The sequence below is a fragment of the Heliangelus exortis genome, chromosome 7 (genome assembly GCF_036169615.1).
Source record: "Heliangelus exortis chromosome 7, bHelExo1.hap1, whole genome shotgun sequence".
Taxonomy (NCBI): Eukaryota; Metazoa; Chordata; class Aves; order Apodiformes; family Trochilidae; genus Heliangelus; species Heliangelus exortis.
The window spans coordinates 16,604,005-16,619,524 of NC_092428.1; the positions used below are offsets into that span (position 1 = coordinate 16,604,005).

Here is a 15,520-nt window from a genome sequence, read left to right on the forward strand (position 1 = left end):
CAGAATTACAGTGTTGTCAGCTAGACAAATAATATTATAAATTATCATCTAGTTTCTTCATTTTGGCAGATAAAGTCTATTTAGTTAATACGATCAGAGAAGAAAGGATATGTATTTTCCTTGTTCTGAGTAGTTATTTTTCTTCCCTTTGTTATTAATTTAAAAATTATGCTATTAAAGTTGGCAAGGACTTTAAACATTAAGGATTACCAGTGACTTCTTTTTTGAATAGTGACTAAGACACTGTATGGGTTGTAGGATCTAGATATTTTATTAAAATAGCACCAAGTGCCAAGAAATTCTGTTTTATAAGATTGCTCATGGAGATTTAGCCTTGACTATTTTCTGAATTTTGGTATTTAGGAAAAAGGTGGGTATTAAATACAACTTTTTTCTTTGAATTCAGGTGGAGTGATAACAGGGAGCTATATACTGGGATTTGCACTGTCCACTTAGTGGTCTTGTTCTCTTAACTTTTGTACCAGTCTAAGTATGGATAGTATTAATAACTATTTGCTTTCAGATATCTTTTGGGGCTTCTCCAAAGCATTATGAGTCTGTGGGAGCAGGTCTTCTGCCTTACCAGATTTCCATTATTAGGAAACTTATAATCCTTTCCTGGGTAGCACTGTAAGGTGCCACATCCAGGGAATTGGAGTGGTCTGAAAGGAAGTTTGCTTCTTGTGCAGTTTCTTTGCTTTCAGATGCCAACAGAGGGCAAAAGACAGAAATAATTTTGGGCGGGCTGAACTATCTCTTGGTACATTTTTACATCTAATTTTATGGTTAGGACTTCCATCTCATGTTCAAGAGATCAGATGGAGTTTTGTAATGTTTGTTCAAGGATGACTTAAATCTCTAAAAATTCTCTTACTTTTTAGGTAAGTATCTCCATTTGGTCCAAAATTCTTATAAACTGAGCAGAGAAACTTTTGTAAAAAGAGCTTCAACTGAGGCCTTATCAGTGCCAAATGGAGTGGAAGGGCATCACCTGTCTTTTACTTACTATGACATGCAAAGGAAGAGCTATTGATTTTGTTACAGACAGTCTGAGTCATGGCTTTGACTAAGACAGCTTTATTATCCAGTGTTTACCTCAGCTGAGCTATGATTTTTGGCCAGTACAACTTGCACCAAGATCCCAAAGGAGGATGAGAAGGTGCAGTGCACAACTTAATTGCTGTGGCTATGATGACAACTGACAATTTCTTTAAACATCTATCAATCCTCTCTTACAGTTAGCTCTTATACCAGACACTCTGACTCATGACAAAGAGATGGTGCAACATCTTCATCTTAATTTTCTGCTTTGGAAAGTAGGATACTTGGATAAAAATCAAAAGTTGATCTCTGCATTTTGTATAGGATGAGGAAGCATCTGTAAGGAAGATACAGGTTAAAACAATCTCAGCTAGACTCTACTTAGTGCTGATTGATTTCCTTGTCCATCAGATGTGCTGGGGCAAATGTAAAAGCTTGTTTGTGCTTTGAGAAAATTAAGTTAAGTGATTTTTTATTGATTATGAAGTACCTTGTGTGGGAAGAATTTCAGAACATTGTGAAACCCTGTGTGTTGGCCAAGGATATTCAGAAAGGCCACTGTTGTGTATTATGAACATGGGGGAGCAAGGTCATTCCCACTTACTGAGCATGTGTTTTGACTGTGCTGTCAAGAGCTTGTTAGTTTTTGATGTAACCTTGGCATTTGTCAAGTTCTCAACTCAGCCCTTCCATGTGAGAACGCATGGGTGTAGCAAGAAAAGATGTCACACCTCTTTTCTAGTAGGTGGATGGACAATATACATTTAACAAAATCTGCACCTGTCATGGTGTCTGGAAGGATATATCACATTCTGATTTATTATGATATTAGTATGAGCTTTGATAGTTAGATTCTAAAATGACTGAAAAGTAGTCTTTCCGTTTTGGAAGGAAGCAGCTAATTGGGATCTCTGGCTGCAACACACAGATCTAATTGTGTTTCCATTGAACATCTGGTCTTAAGTTCTTCTTTCTCCTCAGAAGTGATGGTTTTGACGTCTCCTGGAAGGGTTTGGAAGCTGGGGGCTTTTCATTATGTGTTTCACTCATACAGTATTTCCATTAGGAATTTCCACTGGTATTTCCAATTTTTTCTCTTTTTTTTTTAACATTTAGTTGAGCTTCATATCTGGTTAACTGTGTTTTTCCATTGTGGACATTTCACTTGGTAGATACCAGAAGAGCCCTGCCTTTCTACTTATGCAAGACTAACCTCTTCAGTTGTTGTCTGCTGAACAGTGTATAATTTACACAAAAGCCCTTAAAGTAGAGGTTGTGTTATCCACTTCTGTACTTGTTTCTGTTAACACTTGGACAGTATTAAACCTAAGGCAATGGTGACCTGTACAAGCTCCTTCTAGACATAACTGTGACAGCAGAAGTGAGGTTTTATTAGTCTTTTGCATTCTGTGCACATCAACCCTCTCTTTCCTTCAGTGCTTCAATTTTTTTCAGCCTTGCACACATTTTCAAACTGGACTATTTGGAAGCCTCCATCTGTGGGGAAGCATCCCTGTGGGGAACCCTCAGGGAGAGATGCCTGAAAAAAGAAGGAGAAGATAGTAACCTATATAGCACAGAGTAGTCCCTGAAATGTCTCTTTCTTTCACAATTTCATGTGTTTTGTTTGGCATGTGTAGAACTAAAATAGTTGCCATTCCTCTCATTGCCTTACTTCAATGTGGATGGTAGCTCATGGCTATTGTTATAGAACATGCACAGTCTGAAGAAAAAATGCTCACAAATTCACTATTATTAAACTTTTCTTTGACTGCTGACCTGGGAGATTGGTGACCTGAAAGGATACAGACATGTCATTTGCACCGAGGCAGTTTCATAAACTGAACCCTAATTCATAATTCTTGCGCAGGTGGAATTCCCAGATACTCAAGCCAGACACAGTAATTCAAGATTACCTCACAGTGTGTTTTGTGTGTCTGAATTACTGTGGTTGTCCAATTTATTGTATACATAAAATGTACTTTAACAATGACATACTGAACAGCAGTTATCCGAGTTAGCAAGAAATGTGTAATCTCTGACTTATTTCCTGGCTTAATGCAAGAGGAGTTTGACAATGGTATTTCAGAAGATAGAGCAAATCTGCTTCCTTTGCATCTTACATTTCTACTGCTCTTGTGTTGCACTCTCTGAGAGGCAAAGCAGATGTTAGGTCTGCACAGGAAAGGAAATTAAATAACAAAAATAAATTGGAAGCTTTTAAGAAATGTATAAGGTTTAGAGCTATAAACATATTCTCATTGTAATTATATTTTCTGGTATTATCCTTTATAGCGTGAGTTAAATTTTATATGTAAATTGCTTTGCCTGAAAAAATGGAATATGCCCTTCAGTATCAGGGTGATAGATGGGAGTACTAACATACATTACTGATACTGTCTTCCAGCTTGATCTGAATTCTTACTCATCTCTGTTACCCTTTAGTTTTATGACCAGTCTTACTGTAATACCAATATTTCCTCCTTCATCTCCATCCTTCCTGCTGATATTTTTTCTGTTGCTATATATTATTTGAGTATCAAAAAATAGTTTGTTAAATGAAATTTTTGAAAAATAGCTTTTACAGTTCACTCTTGCCATTAGAAAAATATTGAGGAAATGCATGTTCAGAAAGAAGGTAGTAATTTATTTTCGAAGAAGAATTGCATTATGCTTGGCATCATTCACATTCATCTACATTTTCATATCTGATCATGTCAACTCAACAGCTGCTTCCATCAGCCTTTAAGCAACCACTATCTCCTTGTGCTTTGCTGTAGCCAAATCTTCATTCTTTTTTTAACTGTTTATGTTATGCATGGGTGACTTGGAAATGCTAATGCACTATGCTCATGTTGTATTCATATGTGTTATAATAATTTCTCTTTTCTGGCTGCCTTATATACAAACAGACATCAGACACCCTTCGTGAGGTGATTACATAGCTGGGTGAAATAGCAAAGAGAGGTTCAATTTAAGTGTCTCTACTGAGTGTTTTGTACCTTTTAGTGTGGAAATGTATCAAACAGTCTTGGCAAAGGGCAACTGTCACTTTAAAAAAACAAACAAAAATATCTGTGAAAGAGGGAACAGCAAAAGCAGCTTTGCGGGTCTACTTGCATTGGAGGTGACTGCCAGGTATAAACATCTTTGGTCTTGTAAGGAGATCAGAGTCAACTTCAGCTCCCACCCTTAGCAAAGACACTGCTGGGTACCCGTTTGGTTAACTGTACAACATAAACTTCTTCAGCTCCCACGTGTTTGTATTAACTTGATCAAATATTGAAGAAACCCTGTGAATGTAAATGTTGTCTGTAGTTAGAATATAACAATAACTGTGTTATGTACTGCTGTGGTTTTTTTCTAATATATAGTGCTGTAGAAAAACAGTGTTCTTTTATTGCATCTTTCAGCCCTCTAGTAATGGGATGATTTTGTGCATGTTTATATTTTCCTTGAAGCTTTTTAGTAGGTTTATCATCTTTAACTTGCTTAACCTCAGATCTAAGAACTGGTGTCCAAGAGACTGGTTTTCGGAGACCCTGTGTTTCCCATAGATAAACTAAAGTTGACAATAAAACAGTTGCCATACTGTAGAAAAGACAAACATAAACAAGAATTTCTTCGTTTCCATGGAAAGTGTAACAGAGAGGAAAAATCCTGTCACTAGGGAATGACAGAGATAGCTGAATATGGGCACTGTGTAGCAAAAAGGCACAGTGAAATACTAAAGCTGTAGGAGGAATGCCAGTGCTGTGTAATCATAATATGTTGATAAGTGATATGGTATGTATGTGTACATTGATATTCTCTTGCACTTATTTATTTGAACCAATTCTATGCAAGTCAATAAATACATAGTAATACAATGGATATACAGTAATCAAGAAGAATTTTGAATCATTTGGAAAGTAATTGGTATACATTTTGTATTAGTGATGCATATTTGCAGTAATTTAATAAGTAATATTATAAATTCAGTACAGGTAAAAATGCTGCTCTTGTTATTCATGTAAGAGTTTGATTTAGCATGAACATCCTAACACACTGATGTAAAAGAAGGTACTTGTTGGGGCAATTGTTGATGGAGGTTCATCTCATTATGGAACCTGACAAAAGGTACCTGACAGTAGCATAAAAATGCTTCAAAAGTAAGTAACAACTTTAATTCCTTGAAATTTTCCCTTATTCTGCAAATATTCTCCATGTATGTAAGGTTTTGTGGGTTTTTTATGTTTTTCCAACTGGTTTTGACTCAATATTTTAGTGTTGGTTTTGCTTACAAGAGAACTTTACTGTACTTTTGAATCCTAGGAATCAAATCCCTTGTATTAAGGATTTCCGGTCCAGTTCAGCGTACATTTGATACTTGAAGTGTTTTATCTAATTTTCAGCCTCTGTTGGCCAATGCATTTCAATGGGGGAAGAGCAACTGCAATCAGCTTAGTTTAAGAGGTGCCACCCTAAAAGAAATGTTGTTTATTTGCAGAAAGCCATATTCTTGAGGATGTAAACAAGTGCATTGTTGCACTGCGAGAGCAAAATGCGGACAGTTTGGATCAAGCAGCGGGTGCCATCCGAGGCCGAGCTTCCAGAGTAGCTCACATTGTTTCGGGTGAGATGGACAACTATGAGCCAGGGGCTTACACTGAAAGGGTGATGACAAATGTGCAGCATTTGACCGAGAATGGTAAGTTTGGTTTTTAAGCTATGTTCTCAATGTCTTTAGTGGTATAAATACTCAGCAACAGCTAAAGTCAGACCTGATTCTCGAATGCAGTAGTTATGTAGAAGTGAATCAGTATGTAGTCTCCAGTCCCTTTTCATTGTGCTGTTCAATTATGATACCATGCAGCTCAAACCATATTTTAAAATTATTTGAATTGCATCATTTAGGTAAGGTTTTTCAAGTTACACAAGGCTTTACTAGGTTCTTCCATAAATGCAAGTAAAAATATTCTGAGACTTGTAACTGATGAAGCAGCAGCTATCCACTTTATTTTATTGACCTCACCACATATCTTTCAAGAAGATGAAAAGCAGACTGAGAAGGAGAGGCAGGTTCCTGATTTTTGTGTACTTACTTACCAAGTCCTTACTAAAGACTGTTGAGCGGTGGTTAAATATTCCCAAATATCTTCAGTTTTGCTAAGCAAATTTGGAACTTAATAAAATTGTTAGTATTTTCTTATTTTCTTTTCCAGAGTACTAGAAAGAGAGTAATCTATATTGCAATATTCTTGTCCTGGTAGCAGGGGTAGAACTGCACTATTATATATGTGATTTCTGTTCTTTACAACAAGTTGTTTTTTTATACTGATTAATCACTGATTAATCCTTTCATAATATATACTTAACAAAAAAAAAAAAAAAAGAGTACTCTGTGGAGCTCCCAGGATTTCCATGTATTCAGTGGTTGCAAGACTAACAGTTCAGCAGTTAAAAATTGTATTAAGACATTTTCTGGCAAGTCTGTTTATCTCTGGAATGTAGGATTGAGCTTCATGTACTCTGAAGTCTAAATCCTTGCTCTGTTGGTCTAAAGAAATTTCTGGTATCTTACATTTGATTGACATTTAATTTATTTTACCACAAGAGAGGGCAGGAATTTTGGTTGAGCTCTTTCTTAAGTAGTTCAAATATGTCCAGGACACACTGTCTTCATATGAACCAAAGAGTGAACTAGCACCACAATGAAGTGGCAAAGGCATAGATTAGTAAGAAGAATTGGGAACAGACTTGCCTGTTTCTATCTTTTCTGACATTTTGGTAAGAAAATCTGAAAACATTCAACATGACATTCTTTTTTTCATAACTTCTGGAAAGTACTGTGAGAAATACCAAGAGAGCAGCAATTGTAGGAAAGCACAGTTTTGATTCCCATGTAAAAGTTGAGTCCTTCTTTCTTGAAAGTGTTAGTGTTTAAACACATTAGAAGTTGACACTGATTTCTGTTCTTTTGTCTTGTTTTGACAGTAATATACAATGTACCTAAATCTATCTAGCTACAAAAAGCAGGAAGACATAAAACTAGTTTTGGTTGGAATGTCTTCCTATGTCGAGGGACATTAAGGATGGTGTCATCTGCTCAAATGTCTTTGCAGTACTTAAAACCTAAGAATCCACTCTCTTTTCATTTTTCAGTAGAAGTGGAAAAAAGAAACGTGCTTTTCATCTGCAATAGACAGACAAAAAAACATGGAGGTGTTTTGGTTGCTTGTTTTCTTTTGGTTTGTCAGCTTACAGGGAAAATGCATTCTACAGCCCTGAAGTGTAAACCAAAACATTCTGTCACTTCTGGATCTTTCAGAAGCCAGCTGACTGCAAGGTGACAATTCTGTAGGCAAGAACTGTGTATTTATGCTGCCATTAGCTCCTCAGTTAGCTTACATAAGTAACCTAGGGCAGTGAAGTGCATCCTTTATGCCTAGTGAAAAGGTAGTGTGTACCCAAAGAGAATTTATTACAGGCAGTGTATAGAGTGAAAAGAGACTTAATGATATAGATGAAAATTACTGAGAAATAAAAAATCAAATAAAAGACAGAATGGGAACCAGATATGGGAAGGATGCAAATTAGAGGTAACAGACAGAGAAATCGTGCATAAAAAGGAATAGATACATTTACTGTTTGTTATAACAAAGACTGAGGTTAAATTGTAGCACACATGATGAGGTAATTCTTAAGAAAAAAAAAAGTTAAATTCTCTGCATTACAGTACATTGAAGAAAAGAGCATAGCATCCCTGAATCTCTCTCTTCAACTGGAAGTTGTATTTGAGATGGTAAAAGAAGCTGCTCCAGAGTAATACCATAGCACTGCTGGACAATGAGTATTAAGAACTGGTGCTGAATTTCTTAGCTTAAGTTGTACAGTGCTGTTTAGAAACAAGTTGTTGAGGGCCCAGTGAATCTCCAGAGCACCATAAAATGGAGTGTCTGCTTTCGTGACCTTACGTTATACCACTCCTGCATTTTGCTCCTTCACTTTCTCCAGCAAGAAGAGAAACCCCAACCAAACTTAAAAACAAGGCACTCTAAGAGCAGTGCTTATGTTGTGCAGTCAGTGTCTTAGAACTCAGGTAATACAACAACTAAAATTGTCTTTGTAGGCTTGGCTTGCACTTTGTGTGTGTATGCATTATGACACTGTGATTACGTGATCATATGCAGTTATTTTACAAAATAGATGTTTAATTCAGGTCACTGGAGTGACCTACTTGAGACGTGTGCCAGGGTCACTTAAGAGAGGAGGCTGGTGTGTCTATAGGATCCATTCGGAAAGCAATGAAGCAGAAGACTGGAAGAAAATATATGATCTAATAGTGAGGATAACTCATTTGAACTGACATTGCCTCTGAAGAGTTACTATGTTATACTCTGTGAATTAATGAGGCAAAAGATAGTGTTGGGGTGCAGGACTGCTTTCCAGCTTCCAGGATGAGTTCTACATCTACATCTACAGATACATCATCTACATCTACATCTACATCTACATCCTTGTTCTACATCACAGTGAAACTGGGACATTCTTTGTCTCCTCAGATTTCAGTGGGTAGAACACGAAGGTATGTGGGTTTGAAAAAAAGCTGCAGAGCATTCCAGGAGACTGGGAGTTATGCCCTAGAAATTTGTGCTCCAGGGGCTGTATGAAAGCTTTCGGAACCACTAAAGAAAAGAGCATTCAGTCATGTGGTCCATATACTCTTGGCAGGCAGTGGATTGAGCCAGCATTTCCTATCTTGGTTTTACTAGTGCAAGGTGGCAGACCTGTATGCTGGTACAGTTAAGACAGTGAAGGTGTTAGTATTGATACCTCTCTGTCATTCCTAATGCTTAGAACTGTTGGTTATATTGAAATATGAAGGTCCTTGCATGTCCTTGCATTTTAATAGGGTTTGTGTACTGTTGCATGAAAACAAAATGAAAGGCAATCTTGTACTATATTTTTAAATATCAAAGTGTATTTTACTGGATGCCAGAGTCTGTAAATAATTTCTACTATGGGATATATTTGTAGGCAGTTTGCTCAGGACACCAACACTGTGGTGTGAGTCCATGGTTCCGTGATTGTCAATTGAATTGACTGGAATCTTACAAGTTTGAGAGCTTACTGCTCTTGTAATGTGATACCAGCAATGTTATTTGTAACTGGGGATTGAAGTGCAGAATATGTAGCAGGTGCTTTTATTAAGTGTGTAATTGTCTGAGTAAGTACAAGTTTTTAGATATTTCAGAATTGAGGGAAAAGCCACATATCCAAACAGTCTCCATGTCTTACTTACGACACTCAAGCAACTTTATTTGGAGTATTACATAATTAGAATTATTTGTTATGGCAAGGTGTACTGAGGATAATTTGTTAGCCTTATTATCTCCATGGGGGCCTATTACTTCTAATTAAAATTGTTTTTAAGATTTCTGTAATTTATGCATGACCGGTCTGTACATTTTGTTCTTGTGTCATTATGAGCAACTCTTCTGCCTCCACCTGGACTGAAAACACTGAGTGGGCCATGCACATTAAGACTGTAGACTTGTTCTAGAGAGCTTGTGTTCTGTGATTTTCTTTAAAACTTTCACAAGTTACCTTTTTGAAATCCTCTACTATGATTTGTCCTAAAAGTAATTCTATTCCTCACCAAGCTGTCTTCTCTATTGGCAGCATGTTTTAACATCATACTGTTTGCCAGTGTCACTAATTTATTTATTTATTAATTTATTACTTTATTTTGTTTATTTCTTGGTCCCAAGGTTGTCATTTTGGCCACCTTCCAGAGGTTCCTCTCACTTTATAGCTTTTTCAGTGTCATCAGTTGTAAAGCCTCCATGCTAATACTGATGTACTCCACCTGAAAGAGAGCCTTCCTGTTTGGTACTTTATTAGATGGTGTTCAAGGCCATGTTGCATGGGGCCTTGATCAGCCTGGTGTACTGGGAGGTGTCTCTGCCCATGCAGGGATGTTGGCACTAGGTGATATTTGAGGTCCCTTCCAGCCCCAGCTATTCTATAATTCTGCAGGCTGGATTAAATTTATTGCATTGCTTTTTCTTTGGGAGAAGAGAATTAATCTTAGCAATAAATGATAGTAGTGTTATCTGACAGGGCTTCCTTCCATTTGCTGCTTTTTATTTAGCTTTTCCATTTCTTTCATGCTTACTGTGCACAAGCTAATGACTTTGATTTCTTTCTAGATCTTTCACTTGTCTTTTCAAATACTTTTTGTGGGATTGTCACAATGGGTTATGCAGGATGACTGACAACTTTCTTTGTCCAGTGCCTGAATCTTTTACAGGGGGGAGGGTCTCCTATCTCCAGCTCAGTGTTACACTCTTTCTCACCCGAAAGACACTTACCAAGGAGACAACGTAAGAAGGCTTTGCAGTCTGTTTTTTCCTGCCCACTCTGACATTTGTTACTTATTTCATCCTTGTTTGCCATGCCATCTAAGCCAAAATGGGGATAAAGAAACACCTCCAAAATGTATTGACTTTTCCTAAGGTACATCTTCAGAAGAGATAGCATGAATCAGCTGTTGAAGCTCCTTACCTTTTGTTTTAGTATAAAAGACACCAATGTGGCCAACTTAATCCTAGGTGATTCATTTAGGGGTAGCTAAAATGAGCTAGATTAAAGTCATTCTGTGGTGCATGCAGAATCAAAATTTTTTACTAATTTTAAAATAGAAGTATGTTAAATGACAAAATATTTTCCGTGGCTCATTCACCAAAGTCAAAATGAGATTTAAATGATAGAAATTTAAATTGATAGAAAATCTGGAATGAACATTGAGTAGGCAAGCCTAGGGAATAGACGAACTTGTGAAATTGGTGCATAGCTCACACAAGAAGCTTGTAAGAAACTATTCAGCAGATAATTACTGCGAGAGCTAAGAAGTGGGGAAAAGCATTAACTAAGAAAAATTATGAGGATGTTTGAATGACTTAGTCTAAAATAATTTTTATTTATAATTACATGATGATTATAAGACTAATACTTAAGCAGTAACTCTTCATTCTTGTGACTGTTACTCTATTATAGAGCCAATAATCTCCATTAGGTTAAATGTAATCTGCAGGTGGATTTTTCTTTCTGTAAGACTGTTTTAAACGTTCTGTGAAGTTGTTAAACCTTCTGTGAAATTATGTTGGCTTTAAAAACTGTGACATTTGCTTCAGATATGGAGAATGTTCTGAAAAATAGGAAGAAATGTCATCAAAATTTTGTTGTGTTCCAGATAAAAAAAAATTACCCTCACCATAATGCCATTTCTTTTTGCCAATCTTTTTTTTTTTTTTAATTTCCTGTAGCTCAAAAATAGCTTTTATTCAGTCTTAGTAACAGTTATATCAATGTTGATTATAAGCATGGTGTGGGAGTTAAGATGTCCTTAGTTACACATTTGCTTGCTTTAGAATGCTGTTGAGCTTAGTGATCATCCAAGGTAGTCATATTCATATTACTTAAAATTTCATAGGAATTATTGTGCTAAACATAAAATTAACAGAAAAAAGCATGTAATAATACTCACCAAAGTCTGATTGGTTTAGGTGTTTTGCTGATACTGTTCTCTGGCTTAAGTAGTATATAGCATAATGCTTATTCACTAGAAACAACCAAGTTTCACAAAGACCTTTTTAAAAAAAATTTTATTTAACTTTCAGGATTTCTCTTCTGTACCTGAATTACTGAAGAGCTGTTCTCTGCTCAGATAGCCTGTTTTACACATAATGGATTCCCCCATAGGAAGACCCCAGTTTCCCCTTAATGGCTTGTATGAAATGTACTGTGTCTTATTCAGCATATTTGAACAACCCAGACTTGTGACTGTTCAGTCAGGAGCCTTTAGAAATTGCCTAATGTGTTAGTTGGCTCCCTGCTCTTGCTGGCAGAGCTTTGGCCTTGGATGTAGCAAGGCCAGTGGAGAAAAACTTAATTAGGAACCTGCAGTAATGATTTCTAGTCCCAGAAATAGAGGCTGCAATTTACAGGCATTTTTATCAGATTTAAATGCAGCTTTTATTGACAACAGTGGAGCCCATCTGCCTTCTCCTGCCACCTTCCTTGTACCAGTACTACCATGTCAACTGGCTGGCCTAATAACAAGTTGGACTGGAATACTGACCCAACTCAACACTAGTTTTGCTGCCCAAACCCTAAAGATCCTCATGCTGCTGTATGGTTTTGAAGTGAGGACATACAGGTGGAGGTTTGATAGTCCACAGCTGGACTGAAGGTAAACTGAAGCCTTTTTTTACTCCATGAAATTCACTTGTATTATTTTTTTTTTTCTCATACAGAGTTGGGGCAGTTAGAGACAGATGTCTCTGAATTAAGCCCAGGGACTTCAGTTAGACTGAAGAAGGTCATCCTGTTCTGTACTGTGAACTGAGTTCAGAAGTGTAGGTTTCCACAGCACTTAAAGGCCCTGCAGTAGCAGGGAACAGATGAGGCAAGACAGGCCCACACGGTCCACACTGTCTGCTAAGAAATGGAAAAAAATAACTTAAATTCTTCACCAGTATGGCACAGGAGCAAATGTTCTCAACTGAGATCTCTTGGTCAGTATGTTCTTCAGCATGGCAACAAAATGTAGTAGGTAGAAAGCTTTAAAAGTAGATAAGCTCTCTCAAAGTATCTTTCTGCTCTTTCGGATGATGTTGCCTGCCTCTAATCCCTTGTACAGGGAAATCAATCCATCTGCCCCCTCACTTTTCTCTGTTTCTTGGGGCATGTGTGCACTGGAGGAGAAAAGATCCCTGAAGTCACTGCTGATGTCTTGAGCTGTGATGTTGTTAGTGCAGGCACTGCCCTAATTCCCAGCTGCAGTGTTGTGTGCATGTGCCAGGCTTTGCAAGGAGTCTGGAGAGAGCCCTCAGGTGGGCAATTCCAGTCACAAACTGCCCGTACCTGCACCTGTGCACTGCCATCTTACCAGAGTCACAGTGACTTTGTATATATCTAAATTGTCTTGGTGCAAATGAAAGTAACTGTGTTTTCCAGGTAGGAAGTTGAGTCATTGCCATGAATGTGTTTAAAAGGAGAAATTAGGGCCTTTTAGAACTTAAAAGCAGCAATTTACTGGACTGCCACTCATTAATAATGCAAAGGCTTATTTTTACATTACAAGAAATGCAAACTGTTCTTTGGTTTCAAAAAGTGAAATAAAATAAAGAAGTTCTGGATAAAGCCTGTGCAGTCATTAACTAGATGCCTTATTTATTCTACTATGACCCTGTATTTAAGTGCTAGCTATGTTTTTATTCTTTTCAACCATACTTTGCTTATGGTTCGGTTTAGATGAATTCCTGCAACTGGGAAACCATTAAAATCCTCTGAAAGCAAACTGTGTGTACACATCACACTGACTTTCATGCTGGGTGATTAGATCATGGGGTATAATAAAATACCAGAGATGCACAACACTCTGCACAACCTCCTGCTGCCACGGGAGGACTTGTCTGAACTTCTTGCTGAAAGATGAAGAAAATCCTTAAAGCAAATCTTGCACTGCAGTTAATAAATCCTAGATTAGTTTTGTCTAATTCCAGGATATAGTATGGAAAAGCATCTTTAGGGTTGTAGACTTCAAGCTTTTATTCATTTTACTATGTGGGTTCCTCAGTGCTAAATGAAAATAGACTAAAGCAATAAAAATTAAACTCCAGCTATGCTGATGAGCACAGAGGAAAATTAAAAGGCATGCAGAGAAGGCAACGAATTACCTCACATGACAAGGAAAAAACCAAAAATTTCTTCATTCCTGATGGAAGAGTGTCTTGGTGCTTTGCTGCTTTACTATTTTTTTCCTTCTTTTTATTTTATGTTTGTTTTGTATTTTAGCTTTTGTCTTGGATTTTTTGGTTTACCACTGTTATATTATTGGAGCTCTAACCTGAGGAATGAAAGACATGCCCATAGCTAGTTGCCTGTAGCATTTACCTGGTGTCAGGAGATAGCAACTCTCTTTTTCCTAAGAACTGTATAAGCTTTTTCCTTTAAATAGAGAAGTCAAGAGACTGCTTAAAACATTCTCATCTAGTAACCAGCTGTTACAACAATAGCTAATTTTTTTTTTTCCTAATCAACAGGTCTTGATGATTTTTACCTTAAAAAACTTAAAACATCAGTGGAATGTTACTCTGAAATTTAAGTGTTACATTTTTACTTTTAGAAAAAAAGAGGAGTTTCAGACGTGATGGACAGTGTAGTTTCTGTGTTTAGAAAAGCGTGTGAGTTAACATGCTGCAGTATGTGGGGTTTCATCAAAGGCCTGTATCCATCCCCAGTGGGATCACATATGCAAAAATAAGAGACCTCTATGGAATGGACACATTTTAGATCCAGTTCTCAAAGCTCAGAGGTGCTTCCTAAGAAATGGCAGTGAAAAACTGCGTTCAGTTTTTCAGGGTGTTTTACAAAGAAATAGAACAATTGCTTTAGTTTTGTCTTCCTTCCATTGTTCAAAATGCCTTGGATTTTCCTCATAATAATAAAAACACCTATGCTGTGAAATGAGTTGATGAGCCAAGAACATGATTAGATGTTAGGAATATGTTAGGTAATTTGCTGTATGATAACTGGTTTCAAATAAAACCACTGGATTTTGTAGCATGATGTGTGGTATTTAGAAACTACAATATAGAAGACATATAAGAAACCTGTTATAGTTTGAAGAAAATTTTGACTAGAAATAGAAATTGTTCAATTGAAGAGAATTTAAAGAGTAAAAAATAAAACATGGTACAACAGTCTTAAATAGAAATGTGGGGCTGTGCTTATGAAGAGTTTTTAATACTAATCATTCTTTTATTATTTTTTAATGACACTATTTCCCAAAAATGTTTCTTCATGCTGTTCCACCGTGACACCTGTGAATAATGGCATCCACTCCAACAGCATGCTTCTATATGTACAGTTAAGCATAATATATCAGATATACATTTAAATATTCTTTTACTATTTAAACCCTAGTGGACAGAGCACATGCATGTGATTTTTGGAAGTGAATGTGGCAGAGACATTTAAAAATATTTTTTATGCTTGATTCTTAATAGAAAGAAAATGGTACAAGTTCCTGTGGTACGTTGGGTTCTGATTAATTTTTTGTGTGTGCAGTGTGGGAGTGCAGTGTTCTGAATGTCATATAATGTTTGTATGGGTTATGTCCTTTCTGTGTTACCTGTGCTTTAATAAAATACATGTTAGACCTCAATGCAAATTTAATTATGCATCAGCACAGATAGTAATATTAATCAGGAGATTTAAATCCCACAAAAAATCAACGGAATTATTTTTTCTCCTTTAAATGTCAGTCAGTTTTAATAAACATAATGTGAATACTTAGTGAAAACATTTTGTATCTGAGGGGGCTTTCCAGAGTTGCTTGGACCTTCTGGGTCCTTGACACTCAGAAGGGAAAATCCCCAAAACTCCAAAGGATAATTTCCTTGGTAGCATACGTTACAAGATCTCTGGT

At 36.8% G+C, this 15,520-nt stretch overlaps 1 protein-coding gene across 4 annotated transcripts in view; it reads left to right on the top strand.

Annotated features, from left to right (window-relative positions):
* CTNNA3 (catenin alpha 3) overlaps positions 1 to 15,520 on the top strand; it is a 395,140-nt gene that overhangs the window by 307,159 nt on the left and 72,461 nt on the right. For all 4 annotated transcript variants that reach the window (XM_071749099.1, XM_071749098.1, XM_071749100.1 and 1 more), the window contains one exon: positions 5,531 to 5,731. In XM_071749099.1, the coding sequence (XP_071605200.1) occupies positions 5,531 to 5,731 (201 nt within the window). The remainder of the gene's footprint in view (positions 1 to 5,530; positions 5,732 to 15,520) is intronic.